At 34.6% G+C, this 15444-nt stretch overlaps 1 protein-coding gene across 1 annotated transcript in view; it reads left to right on the forward strand.

The window, feature by feature from the left end:
* Positions 1–15381, forward strand: part of LOC129238647 (fasciculation and elongation protein zeta-2) — a 72545-nt gene extending 57164 nt beyond the window's left edge. The window contains exons 2-5 of the mRNA XM_054873746.1: positions 8579–8976; positions 9070–9285; positions 13242–13331; positions 13405–15381. Coding sequence (XP_054729721.1) covers positions 8579–8976; positions 9070–9285; positions 13242–13331; positions 13405–13487 — 787 coding nt within the window. The 3' untranslated portion in view covers positions 13488–15381. The remainder of the gene's footprint in view (positions 1–8578; positions 8977–9069; positions 9286–13241; positions 13332–13404) is intronic.
* The last annotated feature ends 63 nt before the right edge of the window (positions 15382–15444 follow it).

Here is a 15444-nt window from a genome sequence, read left to right on the forward strand (position 1 = left end):
TGGGATCCATGGCAGTGTTTGGTTTTCTCCAAACTTTGACTTTGCCGTCGTATCCAAATATGTTGTATTTGGACTCATCAGTGAATAAAACTAGTTTCCAAAATTCTATTCCCTTATAAGGTGCTTTTTTGCAAACTCCATACGAAGCTTTCAGTTTTTCTCGCTTATAAGGCGCTTCTTGCGAGGAGTTCTGCAGTTGTTACCTTCATTATTATACGTGGGTGGACAACAATTTGATACCTCTCGGCTACCTCCTGGGCCAAATCAGTAGCATGTATTTTCGGATTCTAATTCACTGCTTTGCGAATAAAGAATACATCTCTCCGGTTGAGCTTTTTGGGCCGGCCACTACGCGGCTTAATCTCCAGAGAATTGGTTGTTTCAAAGTTTTTACAAACAGTTTGTACCGTAGACTTGCTTAAATGCAATAAATCAGCTATTTAACCAAAGGATGTCTTATTACTTCTGTACTCAACAACTAATTTTCTCAAATCAGTAGAGATTTCTTTGCGGAGCGACATTATTCCGATCGTACACTTTTTCAAAAGACAAAATGCCATAAATTTTAAGAAGAATGAAAAGTAGAACCACAAAATAAAATGAACGGTACCTTACAGTTAAGTATTCGCAGAAAAGAAAAGCAAAATAAATGTCCTAATATAATGTATGTGCATTTTTGTCAGTGCATTTTTTTGGTTTTTCGTGAATAACTTTTAAAGTAACTACTGAAAATAATTTTTTTTTTACATTTGTTAGACTGTTACAATAATTAGACTTAAAACAAAATTGCATCATTACATTCCTTTTGAATGCTTTAGATAGGGAGAAATTAAGAATAAAAAATAGTTAAAAAAAAAACTAAAAAACACGCTTTTATCGCTAATCGAAGTAAAAAGTAGAAAATAAAAAATAGTTTAAAAAACTAAAAAACACGCTTTTATTGCTAATCGAACTAAAGAGTAGAAAATAAATTTTAATGGCAAAGGGACCTATAATGAAGTAATAGCAAATCGAACGATCAGTCATAGTCAACTACCTCAGAACAGAATTATAACAAAAATTAAGATACAAATAGAATAATTCAAATTAGAGTTAAAAGCGTGGTAGTAAATATCACAATCATTCTATTGGCAACTACCTGTGTACAGAGGGTTATGAAAGTGAAGCGTGGGATGCATACTTTTAACTCTAATTTGAATTATTCTATTTGTATCTTAATTTTTGTTATAATTCTGTTCTGAGGTAGTTGACTATGACTGATCGTTCGATTTGGTATTACTTCATTATAGGTCCCTTTGTCATTAAAATTTATTTTCTACTCTTTAGTTCGATTAGCAATAATAGCGTGTTTTTTAGTTTTTTTTAAACTATTTTTTATTTCTTTTACTAAGCCGCCAATCAGTTTCGTGAATACCCTTATAAGGGTACATATGAATCTTCTTACGCCCGCAAACAAAAGGCATTCGCCAGAAAACTCTTCAATCAATTTCAATTGAGCCATTCAAGTATTCCACTTAATTGTAGAAATAAATATGAATCATGCGCAGTCAAAGCAAACAGCGAACAACAAAAAGCCCGCGAATGACATCAAATTCAATTAAAACAATTTATAATAAAATAATGAGCTGAGCACACCAAACACACAAGAGTCATTTATGTAAAACTCAACTCGCCTCCACGCGTTGAAATTTTCATTTAATTATTTTTTTTTCCATTCGTCCAATAAAGCATGAAGAAAACTAAACAATCTTCATTGTTGTGCACGTTTCATCAAATCACCGCAAAAGAAGTACAGCAATAATGCAAATTCCGTCACAGTGTAATTACGTTTGTGGTTTTGCGCATGCGTAGCTGAGTTGCCCTCGAAAAATGCGCGCCGCCGCTTGTTTGTCGTCGTCATTGTCATTGTTTGGCGTTTGGGGCTGTGTGTGCAATTTTGTTGCCGCCAATCCAACAAGTGGCGCTGTCACTCAACGCTATAAGGTTAACAGTGATTCCCATAAGTATGTGGCTACCGCATACTTTCTAATATTTTTTTGCTACTTTCATGCGTACAAAATGCGCACAAACATACTCACAAAACTTGCAGTCTCACTGGTTGGGCGCATTAATTTCACCAGAGTGTTTTTTTTTTTGTATGTTTGTTCATTTGTTTGTTTTTCGTGTCTGCTTACAATGCGTCGCGCTTTCAAATGCTTAAAAATTATATACTTTGTTGTACAGTTACACAGGCATATGCGTACACATGTCTACAGTACTTGACTGTTTTTTTTTGCAGCCAAACTATTTACAATTAAATTTCAAATCAATTTACCACATTTGCAATGGCGAAATTATTTTTCCCAGCAGCAAAAAATGCAAATGGTTGCCGCAATTCAAATTGGCTTTTATTTGTTTTTTTCATGTTTGGTATTTTTTATATTAAAGCAAGTATTAATTTTTTATTATTTAACTCATTTTTGCCACGCTGTAGCCAAGTGTGGTTGTGTGTGACATATCGATACTCGGTTCTGGATTCAAAGTGATAAAAATGATTGTGTAACACCAGACCACCTTCAGCAATCAATTTGTAACTTTCGAGGGCATTTCTGCCACAAAAAAATGCTTCTAATAGACCTCCATCCACAGCCGCCCATTCTGTCGAATCAAATTTTCCAGTACATTTTTGCGAGTTGCGGCACTTGTCTTAAAAATGGGAACTTCTATTTCATATTTCAAATTCCGAATCTTCGTTTGCTGGTTAACGTAACATTTATACTAAACGGCGCCTCAGACAAAAATCAATCTGATGGAGTTAAATCGTAGCTTCTAGGTGGTTATTTTTTTTGTCCGTGTTTACTTCACTCGAGAGCATAGAGCCCTCGACAAAACTCTTCCATCGTACACGGTTGTTTGCTGTTGTTTTTGCACCGTCCCATGAGATGTCGGCATCTTCTAGTTCGCGCAGCATCGACCTTCTCCAAGTGTTTTTGGTCGACCGCGACCTCTGCTCCTTTGGGGGTTCCAGTCCAGTGCCATTCTCGTGATCCTGTCTGGTGGTTTTCTCAATGTGTGACTTATGCATCGCTATTTTATGCGTTTGATTTGCCCACGGACAAGTTTCTCGTTCGTTAATCTCTACAGTGCGTCGTTACTGATGGTGTTTGCCCAGAATATTCTAGGTGGATATATCGTCTATGTAATTTTCTTCAATTTGGGGACATTTTGGAAAAAATTGGTTAACAAAAGTGGTAAATTATGCCGCCCATCTAAAGTCCGCACCCAACTGTTACTAGGTATGGATGCATCGATTTTTTCATGGTTACGCATGGATTTTCTGGCCGCTAAATGCGTATTTTATTCTATTTTGATATTCAGAATTTTGAAGATTTTTTTTTGTCATATTTGAAAAACATCGAAAATTGATGAGACCATCAATAAAGTGAAAGAAATTTGGCAAAGAACTTGAACATTGCTTATACATCCATTTATGACAATGTAGCTGGTGATTTGTATTTTGCCGTGTTGCTGCAAAGTTAGTCCCAAAGAGCCTGAACTTCATGTAAAAAAGGAACCGCGTTGATATTGCCAAAGGCATAATTTCCAAGCGCGAATTCGACCCAACATTCATTAAATGCATCATTACTGGAGACGAGATGTAGATTTATAAGTACGCCACGCAATCCAGACATCAGGCGAGTGAGTGGAGAGCTCCGAATGAACCAAGACCAAAAGAACCACGTCGTTTTCAGTAAAAAAAACACTCACGATTTTTGTGAATTTTTGCCAGAAGGTCAGACAGTTAATAAATACTATTGTTTGGGCGTTATGAGACGTTTACGTGAAGCAGTTCGCCAAAAAACAAACAATAATTCATGGATTTTGCACCATGACAATGCACCGTCGCGCACTGACTTCATTATCCGGGAATTTTTGACCAAGAACGAAACGAATACCATCCAACAGCCATCGAATCCACCTACTATGGCTCTCTGCAATTTTTTTCTGTTTGATCGAATCAAAAAACCACTACGGCGACCGCCGAAATATGGAAGAATTGGAAACGGCTCTGCTGGCTATACCGAAAATAAAGTTCCAGAAATGTTTCAGGAGCTTAATCAATGGCTGGCATAAGTGTGTGGCAGTTAATGGCACTACTTTGAAGACGATAATAACATTTTGGAGGAATCTACTTGTATTTTGAAATTTCTGAATATATTGCGAAAACCTTTTTTATCAAGGTGATGTTCAAATACACACAGCGAACCAGTGAAAAGTCAGTGCAAAATACTGCTCTAGTGAATCGCTAACATAGCAATCGATCGAAGCCTCTTTACGTAAAGAATTGAACATTTTAATGAAATTTTTTTGAAATTTATTAAATTTGTGTGCATATAGCACAAAGTTTGTACCTTGGAGTTACATAATTTTTGTTGTAGAATGCATTATACTTTTATAAAAAACCAACACTACATAAAAATTCAAAATTTTCATGACAATTTTTAGAAGTTTACTAAATTTTTGGTAAAATCGTTCATGGTTTGGAGCTTCGAGTCATATTTTTTTACCGTAAAATACACTATACTTTTAAAAAAACATAAAAACAAAATAAATCCAAAAATAAATAGAGCCGAAATTTGGTAATACGTTGCGCTACTATTTTTTTGAGCGCTAGTGTAAGTTTTTTGGGCAAAACTTCTGATGTGTTTGAAAATTCAAGGGGCCTTGGTGGAATTGTTCTATTTTATTTCACATTTTTATTCTGTCCCAAACAAGATTTTTTTAATTTTAATTAATTAATTATAAATTATTTAAATTTTAAATTTAAGAATATATAAATTTTATATTAATTATTTTATAATAATGAATTAATAATTTTCAGTCACTTAAAAATGTTTTCAAGTAAAAAAGAAAAATATTTAAATAATTTTAATTATTCTTAAAATATAGATTTAATTTTTAATAATTAAATTTTAATAATATACATATTAATTAGAAATATTTAAATTTTTTTTTATTTGCAAATCGCGAAGAGTGAAACAAAGCAAGCAATGAGCAATTAAAAGCAGCACTTAGCGCATTGCAGCAGAAAGAGCCGCAATTTTAATTGGATGTGAGAGTGTGTGCAGTTTTATTTCATTTTACCCTAAGAAATTTGCTTTTATTTCACTCATTACTTTTTGCAGCGCAAATATTAAATATGTGTGTATGCCATTTCGTCATTATTTTACATATTTTTTCATCTTCGATGCGAGTAAAAGCATTTCTACTAACTTCTGAAAGCGAGAAGGAAATTTCAATTACCGCTTGCAATTTACTTTTTTTTTGTTATTGTACTTTTTTCCAAACTATTTATAGTGCAAGTTAAATGCGTTTAAATGTAATATTTTATTTTTAATTCTCACACATTCACTCCCTCAACATTCCACGTGCTTAGCACTTATAAAAACACAAAGTAATCATTAATCCAATTAACCTACCGCAACCTCGTTTTCATTTAATCAATTCCAGTTGAGCGATAAAAAACAAAACTTTTGCACACACACACACACAGACAAACAAATATTTGCGTAAACATACATATTTGCTTAACACCTTTTTAATTGCACGCCCTCAACTCTAACAACCCACACAACAACAACTAGCAATACAAATTCAAGTATTGCGCGACGTTCTTGCGCCCATTTGTGACCCACATTTCTATCTAAGCAAGTGCATAACCATTTGCGTTTGAATGGGTGCCACTGTTTTGCCGTTATCTGTCGCCTGCCCTGCGAGTGATCTAGTTGCCTTGCTTGAACTTTTATAACTTGCGCATGAATGTTGCTAACTGTTGTTGCTAAAGTTGGTTGGAAACCGTGAGAAGGATTTTTGTGAGCAGGAATTTCAATATGAAAAGGGTCTGCAGTGCAAATTCGCAGCAGTTTGGAATTTGCTGAGTCTGTATTTAAAGTAATCAATAAAAGCTGGAGCTGTTGAAATATTTTTTATATCCACGTTCTGTAAAGACTTCTCTGAGAAGATCGATGCTCTATCTTAATATTTCTTTAGGCTGATAGTTCAGTTGATAACGCGAGCCACAGAGCTGCATCGGCTACAGCAAAGAAGCAGAGCATTTTGACAATCACACCACGAAATCACAAGAAGAAAGCAAATCAGTTGGTATACCGAAGTGTGAAATCGCCTTGGGTGAAGTACACGAACGAACGAGGATTAAAAATGACTATCAAAATTCTGAGTTGATGCGATGGTCAAACGTTTAATTTGATCATTTTAATCGCCCCACTAGACAAGAAAACAAATCAGCTGTTATACCGAAGTATGGATTAAAAATTATTAAAAATTACTACCGAAATTCTGAGTCGATGCGTTGATCGTTTTAATCGCCCCACTAGACAAGCTGTGGGTGCTAACGAGGATAATTTCGAATCCACATATTCAGTATTGATTGTTGCTCTGCCAGTGTGACAATGCACAGGTTTCACTATTGAAAATGTCACAGCTTAAATTTGAAAGGAGCTAAATCAGTATATTTTCCGCCGTATTACAAAAATTCTACACACAAAAATCATCAAAATAATGTTACCATGCATATGTCTACATCATAAAAATAGCATTTATCATTTTCGCTGGAAAGTAAATTATATCCTTTCAATTTCTGTTCCCCTTTCTTTACTATAAGAAGTATTAGACCAACAGTTTCATTTTGATTTTTAAATTTTGTTTCATTATTTCGCTTTACAGCACTCACCACTTCCCTGCATTTAGGTTTATGATTCTGCACTTGACAACATATTTTTTTATTGCTTTAGCCCAAATCTAGCTGAGCCTTAACAGCAAACAAAAAGACAAAAGAAAAGTGTTTGCTCGTTTTAATTCATATTTAGTATGTGTATATGTATGCGTATGTATATGTCTATGTATGTGCATGTTGGTAGCCGTATATGGCTTGCTAAATTCATATACTTCTATTTAGTGAGAGTACATACGAAGAAAACAACAACATGAACACACCACACGGCCATTGTCTGTAAGTTTCTAACCTACATTTTATGTGCTTTACTGTATACTTGACAAGTCTTAAAAACATTTATATTTTTACTTTGTTGTTGTTGTCTTTTTTGTTTGTTTTTGTTTCCAAAACCACTTTTGTGCGTTTTTGTTATTATTATTTTTCGTTTTGGTTTTACAACTCATATTTGCTGTAAATGAGTTGCTATAAGTTTTGCTTAACATGACTGTTACTGGCAGTTGAAGAGGTGCTCTAAATGCGTTCTAGAAAAGGCCCATTGAGATTTTTAAGACTTGCATGCATATTTATTTATTGTACATTTGAGAATGTATAGGTTGTTTTAGATTGCTTATAGCTTTTTAGAAAAAACCTATCGATTTTTCTTAATGTTTATTTGTACACCTTTGTAAAGCGTATCTCTGTTATGTAACAGGTAATGAAATGTTAGAATAAATTGTTGTGGCTCCAATTTCGTGTTTAGCCAAGTAGCTATCCAAAATGTCTTTTGTTACGTAGATGACGCTGCTGAATTGACTAAAAACTTCATTTAATAATACAGGCCAAAAAGATATTTTTTCAGAACCCGACTATATTTTTACAAAGGATTTCGATTGTTGCTGTTCAATAGTTGCTCTGGTTCCTGAGAGATTTTAATCTAGAAGAGCACGAAATGCGATTTTGGTCCATATTTGAGGTTATGTAGCAAAGCAATTTATTTTTGAAAAACATAATTGCTCTGGTTCCTCAGTTTTTTTAACCTAAAACTGAAAGAAATGCGATTTTGGCCCATATTTGAGGTTTGTAGCAGCATTTTATTTTTTCTGAAAAACATAATTGCTTTGGTCCCCCAAATATTTTAAACTAGAATTGCAAAAAAAAAAAGTGATTTTCGGCCATATTTAATTTAATATATATTCCCAAGATATTTTAACCTAAAGGTGCAAGAGATGTAATTTCGGCACATATTTAAGGTTATGTAGCAAAACAAAAGCAATGTATTTTTCCTAAAAAGCATAATTGCTCTGGTTCCCAAAATATTTCCACCTAAAAATGAAAGAAATGCGATTTGGCTCATGTTTGAGGTTATGCGAATGTTTTTTTCTAAAAAAACCCTATACACGGCTTCTTTCGAATACCGTTTAATTTGTTTCTTTTTTTTTCGTCGAAATGTTGAAATTTCAAAAAAAATTTAGAGAATTTGTACAAAATCGCGCAAAATTAATGATCCAATTTTGTTTTTGAATAACTTTTGTACTAAATAAAAAATGGTTTTGAGTGATGGAAATCTTTGCTTTGACCTTTACGCGTTCCATTGCTTGTCTGTTTGTTTGTATACTTTAGCTGTCTAGCTCACAAGTGTCACGACGTCATTTGCAAAAATTACAAATCTTCCGATAGGGTGATTAATTATACTTTTGATCTGGGTATAAATGCACGTGCGCCAATTTTTGATAGTTTCATTTCAACTTTCGTTAGCTTCAGCCCTCTACTCTTTGTGTGTTATTCTAAACTAATAAATTTTGAATCAACCTCCGCATAATTACTTTTAAATTAACTCTTCTCTCTCTCCCCCTCTTTCCCTTTCAGAATGTGGTGGACCATCACTGGCAATTTTGGCAACATTCTTCCCATCGATTGGTCGAAATCATTTACACGCCAAATGCATATGCCCACATTGAATTTGGGCCAAAATCAGTTGGGTGCTGGTAATGGCAGTATTGGCAATTCACTTGATGCCACCACACCCGGTGATGAGTTGACTAGCGAAGATGAGGCAGTGGCCAATGATCTCGACATGCATGCACTGATATTAAATGGGCTCAATGCCGAACAGGAGGAACCCATCAAATCGGTTGAGGAGGTAATCAAGGAGATTGACGATATTATGGATGAGGCTGAGAGTCCATTAGATGAAGCAGAAACATGCGAATCGGAAGTGATAGAGAAGGCTAGAGAGGTGTTGGGCGCGCCATTGTATGCGGAGAGTGAGTAGAAAGAGAACAAAATCTTAAAGTATAACCTTCTAACTGTTTTGATTTAATATTTTTGTTTATTTGTTTTTTTTTCACTTACTACAGAATTACAGTATTTGTCGATATCACAATTGAATGAGCTCTACATGGAAATGGAAATGCTCATACAAGAACTCAGCGAGACCCTGATCAATGAGTTGGCGCTACGCGATGAGCTCGAATACGAGAAAGAGCTAAAAAATTCCTTCATCTCGCTGCTATTAGCGGTACAGAACAAACGCAGACAGTATCATGTGGAGAAGAAACGTGGAAAATTGCAAGGTAAGCGAAACAGAAGCATGAGGTATAGTAAGCAAAAAAAAAGTAGCGATACACATGCGTGAGTTACTAAAGTAGAGGCAAATATTGAATTCTACGCGTTAGGAAAAGAATGAATGACTTTTTACATAAAAAATAGAGGTCGGAAGCAGTTCGCGAGTCGAAAAGCCAACATGTTTGTCAGCCCATAAAAACTCTTAAAAATAGTGGGTATGCTACGTTTGTGACCTGTTTCGTCGCAACCACAAAAACTGAGTTGCTCCCGGTAGCTTTGAATTCGTACATGAGAATTATATTTTTTGATCATTTCGCGCTATGGGAAAGAAAACACGATTTTGGCGCGCAAGCTTTTTAACAAAAGTTAGAGAAATATTTTGATTTTACTCCTGCGTTATCCACTTCAATACAACTTAAGCATGGCAGGCATTACAGCATGAAAGATTCTCTTTGTTTTTTTGTCGGGACAACTAATAAGTACAGCACTCAGACACAATTAAGTCCCTTGTACTACACTCGGATTCCCTATTAATTTTCTTTAAATCTACGTGACCTTCGAAGAAATCTGAGTAGATCTTGTGGTGTCAAGGAGCCAAGGTGGTCGTTTCTTAACACATCAGTGCCAAAGACCTCAAACCTGATTCGAGCGAAGGCGAGGTAGACGCACAAGAAGTGGTCCGCCGTCTCATCTTCCTCTTCACAAGCTGGGCAGAGTACTGTCTGAAAGACTTAAGAGAAGACCGAGCGTCGAAGCTCCAAGCCCGATTGAGAAAAACGATAGCATCGTACGTAATTCACTCCATAAATTTTCTGCCCGAATTATCAGCCTTTCAAATGTGGTGTACTATATGCCCTGTTATTCCAACTCATTTACCCTTTTAACGAAACACTTCTGATCTCGTTCATATCTCTCTAAGTTTAAACAACTCCATCACCTCTCAGCTGTACGTTCGGAAATCTTTACCATTTCAATCGAAGTTAGAACCATGAAAATTAAGTAACTACATGAGTAATTCAACGGCAGTCGGATCTAAGTTATACGTATTGTCCGAATTTATATGCGGTGAAGTAATTAGAGTCTGGCAGAAAAAATTTTATGGATTTTTACTTTAAAACTATGAAAAATTCCAATTCAAGAGATTAGGATTGAACATCAAGATAAGGAGAAGAGACTCATCGGTCCTCGAATTCACGAAAATTAAATCTATAAGCATCGTTGTCACTGTTTGCATCACCCATACAAAAAATATTTGATGGATCTTTACTTTAAAACTATGAAAAATTCCAATTCCAGAGATTAGGATTGAACTTCAAGGTAACGAGAAAAGACTCATCGGTCCTCGATCTCATGCCTCGCTGTATTCTCAGCCCTCTAACGGATTTTCATTGGCATGAAAATTAGGTCCATTAGCATCGTTGTTACTGTTTTGCCATCCAAAAATTCTGTACGAATGGACAGCACAAAAGTTGAATAGTTTTGGTCATTTCTTTGATTCTCTATGTTTTATCAACTTTGACCACTTTTCGTCGACTAGACTAGGTATATTCTATAGCCCATCTATGTGCACTATTTGGCTCTGTGTTAAAAATCGCTCCAAGCTGCTGCTGCTATGAAAAGATAATGGGATACCTACTTTTGGGCAGAGTTTATCACGAATAATTCCGTATTTTTTTTTATTAGTTCATCTACGACGCAGTTTCCAGAGATACTCCTGTGTTCAGCAACCCATACTACACTTATTGTACGGTGAACGAAGGGTGAAGTCCAGCACAATAGACAGGGCTAGATTACTGGGGCGGTAGCCCTTGGTCGGGGAAACACCGATTCATTCCGGAACGTAGAACCGGCTGCATTGGGACTTCTACCTTTGGATCGAACCTGTTGAAACAGCAAGTTTCCTGGGCCTACCGTTGGATGAGTTAGACGATGACGATCGATCACTGCATCGCACTGGTGAAGCCTAGTAAACTGCTACAACAATAACAACACTGTCAGAGTAAATGGTACGAGGTTGCTCAGTAGCAGCGGAAATTATGAGCCAAAGAGCGGCTTTCTTTATTGTTGTCAATTTTGCCTGAAACACTCTGTAGTGATCAGGTAGGCGAAGACTTGGGTTTATTGAATGAATGTACTTTAGCCATTTAAGCCATATGTAAAAAGAGAGATATGAAGCCAGATACTCGACGTTTTGCCGTTCGCTCCTCTCGTCGATCGTTAAGTACGGGTCGTGCACAATTAGAAACTACTTAATTTCCATTTTTTTATTTTTCGTCATAGTATCTTTTTAGGCTTCGACCAACGCTATTCTAGTTCGTTGATCCTTTCCGAATAATAGGATTTACCCAAGCCCGAAAAATAGCCATGCGTGTCTGCAATCTCCTCCGCGTTGAATAAAATATTTTTCCTGCCAACCATTTCTTCAAGTTGGGAAACAAATAGTTGTCCGAGGGATCTAAGGAAGCCAAGTCTGGAGAATAGGGGGGATGTGAAACGAGTTGGAACCCTATTTCCATTAATTTTGCGACCACAACTGCTAAGGCGTGAGCTGGTGAAGATGATGTAAACGAATGCCAAACACAAAGAAACTTGCTGTGTGCTCTTCCAAGAGATTCTACTAACTAAACATAACCTCAATGGATACAAACGCTTCGGCTATGAAAGTATTCGATACCAACAGGTGGTAGCAGAGGAAGAGAAAGACTTCCTCTGCGTTTGAAAGATTCGATGGAGGAGGGCTTGACTTCACTTGGTGTGTCCAACTGGCGCCGGTTAGCACGAGAAAGAAAAGACTGACCCGTTTTGTTAAACTCGGCCAAAATCGCTTAAGCGGTTATCGCGCCAATCAAGAAGCAGAAGAAGAAGAACGCGCCAGTAGTGCCATCTCACTGACTTTGCACGGGCTTTTCAAACGACCCTCTTAAGGGGTTAGGGGTAGTCAGAGGCCCGAAAAAATGATGATTTTCACGAATTTTTTTTTGCTACTTAATTAATTTATTTAACAAAAATAAAAACATAGCATAAAAACATCATGTTTTAACTTGACTTCACCAAAATTTCAAAAAAAAAAAATTAATAATTGCAAAAGTTATCGCTGTTTGTGTGAAGCCCGTTTCTCCAGAAGTCCCTTGCGGTGAACATCACAAGTCCTTGCAGATTCATCTAAAACCAATCGGACAAAAAAAATTAGTTTTATTAATAGATAATCTTGTGCCTGATCGAAGCTTTTTTTTTTCAAAATGAACAAAATGGCGGCCTCAGAAAATTTTTTCCACATTTTAGAGCAAAAAACCAACAGTTAATTGTTAAAAAAAATCGAAATTTTTGAAAAAAAAAAATCCTTCGATCAGGCACAAGTTTTTTATGTTTTTCAAAAGCTGTATAAATTTTATTGAAATCTACGTAGCGGTTTTTAAGTTACAGTGTTCACCAGTTTGAAAAACATAGTTTTGAGAAAAACGCATTTAAAGTTTTGCTATCGGCTCCGGAGCAGCCGAGCGCCCTTTGTTAATTGTTGAATAACTTGAAAAGTATTAGTCGGATTCACTTCAAATTTTTACACAATATTTTTAAAACATTATACTTTAAGAAAATGCAAAAAACAAAAAATCAATTTTTTGAAAATTCTGACTACCCCTAACCCCTTAAGTAGCTATTCGGTTACACCATCTTGAGCCAAATTGCTTCTCGTGTCCGCTGTAGGTCGCTAGCGATATCTCGCAGGGAAGTTCTAACTGACACGCAGCGCAAGTCAATAAGCGCTTTAGTGATACATCCGCTTAAACATACAGATATTTACATTTTCCTGCGATAGCTACAAATTTTAAGGAATAGAAATAAAACTCATTTACATTTTTCCTATAGAGAAATATAAATAGTTCATGCCGCCAATTATTTTTTGCTCTGAAACTAATTTTATTTATATTACTAATTTTGAACTCTTTCATCAATTGTAACTCATCAGGTCCGGAGCCAAAGTATCTGACCACTGTCATACCTTACCACATGGAGAATGGCACACCAAACAACCAGTCATTGCAAGTGCTGATTAAAAGTAAGTACAATCGATTTATATTTACATTTAAATGAATTCAATTACATTTTTCTCTTTCTCATTCAACTTGCAGTCCTAAAAGCAATCAATGAGGACAGCCCAACCGTTCCAGCGCTGCTCACAGACTATATTCTAAAAGTACTCTGCCCCACATAAACACGCACTGCGTTGGCTGGCGCAGTTGAGTTGTTAGGTGTTTTTAGTACATAATTGCAGTGAATACATTTAGAACAAAGAAACCAAAAAAAAAAAAACAAAAAACAAGAAAATACAAAAACAAAAACTCATTTTCGGTGAAAAAAAGAGAAGCTAATATAAATGAACAATTTAAGTTATATAAAATTATATTTCTTAATAATGTTTTTTTTTATTCTATTTTTAGTTACTACCTAAAGTAAAACAAAAGAAACGTATAATGCATAAAGTTAGAAGATTTTAATAAAAAAAAACGTAATAAAAAGTAAATGTGTGTATAGCATGTAGAAAAATTTGTTTGCTGACATTAACGAGCGGAGAAAATATCGAAGTGTATGGCGTGCTGTTGAAAGAGGAGTATTTTTAATGTCAACTTTTTTTCTCGTGTTTTTGTTGAATTATTTGAACAGACAGCACATTTTTAGTGATAAAATGTAAGGCATTTTAAACAAATTCTTACAATTGAAAATTCCTCCTACACTGCAAAAAATGTGTCCTTTAGAGCGTTGAAACGAAAGAAAGTTTGATTTAACCTAAACTGCCCTACAAGAAACAAATAAAATGTTGTAAATTTGATATAAAAAAATAATTGTTTGCTGGTAGAGCATAATTATGTATTGGAAAAACTTGTTTTAAACACTGATTGTTTGAAAAAAACTACAAAGGAAAAATTAGATTGATTTGAAAAGCTCAAAAAAAGAAAATTTAATCAATTATTACGCACCATTAAAAAACCTCTAAATCTTAATACAAACAAAAAAACAAGGTCTGTCGGAGAATATGTGGACGCTTGAGACGTGAAATATATTTTTTGATAGAAACTAACTAATACAAAATTCTTAACCCTCTGAGCTCCAAAATTTATTGTTTTCATTAAATGCGAAAAATAGTTTGATAAAAATAGTTTGAATTTTCTTATAAGATAATACTGGATTCATGGCGGATTATTACAGAATTCGTTGGCGCAAAATTATAAAAAAATGTTTAAAAATTATAAAAAAAAATTTACAATCTTCTATATCTTAATACAAACGAAAAGAGTGTCTTTAGAGGTCGGTTTAACTAATACAAAATTTTTAACCCCTTGAGCTTCAAAATTTATTGTTTTCATTAAATGGAAAAAATACTTTGATACAAAATACTTTGAATTTCCTTACAAGATAATACTGGATTCTTGGCGGATTATTACAGAATTCGATGGCGCAAAATTATAAAAGAATTATAAAAAAATTTACAATCTTCTAAATCTTAATACAAAAACAAACATGTCTGTAGAGGTCTGTTGAAGAATATGTAAACGCTTGAGACGTGAAATATATTTTTTGATAGAAATTAACTAATACACAAAATTCTTAACCCTCTGAAGTCCAAAATTTATTGTTTTCATTAAATGGAAAAAATAGTTTGATAAAAATAGTTTGAATTTCCTTACAAGATAATACCGGATTCATGGCGGATTGCTACATAATTTAAGGGGGGAGCCTGGTTTATGAGGTCTAAAAATTGCATCTCTTTGCGACTTTTTTTTAAGGAAAAAATTAATTTAGCACTGCAAAGTTTTTTCTATCTTTTAATGAACATTTAAAAAGTATAAAAAATTTTTGTACTGGTTAAAATAAGAAGAAAAAAATGTTTAACATAGAAATTAGAAGAGCGCTGCAACGCTGGAGTTTCCAACTGGGGTACAAGATACAGCTCGTAATTATTATCTAAATCAAAAAATTCAAATGAATTTCTAATTATCATGATATTTTATTCTAGATGAACTAAGAAAACTGAGAGAAATTCCAATATTTCAACTTTTTGGAGGTTTTAAAGAAAAAAATGTCTTTCTATAAAAAAAAAATTCACTTCAACTGGGTATAAAAATCTTGAAAAATGTTTTTTAATCTATTTTGTTAGTTCAAATAGAAGAGAA

The sequence above is a fragment of the Anastrepha obliqua genome, chromosome 2 (genome assembly GCF_027943255.1).
Source record: "Anastrepha obliqua isolate idAnaObli1 chromosome 2, idAnaObli1_1.0, whole genome shotgun sequence".
Classification (NCBI taxonomy): Eukaryota; Metazoa; Arthropoda; class Insecta; order Diptera; family Tephritidae; genus Anastrepha; species Anastrepha obliqua.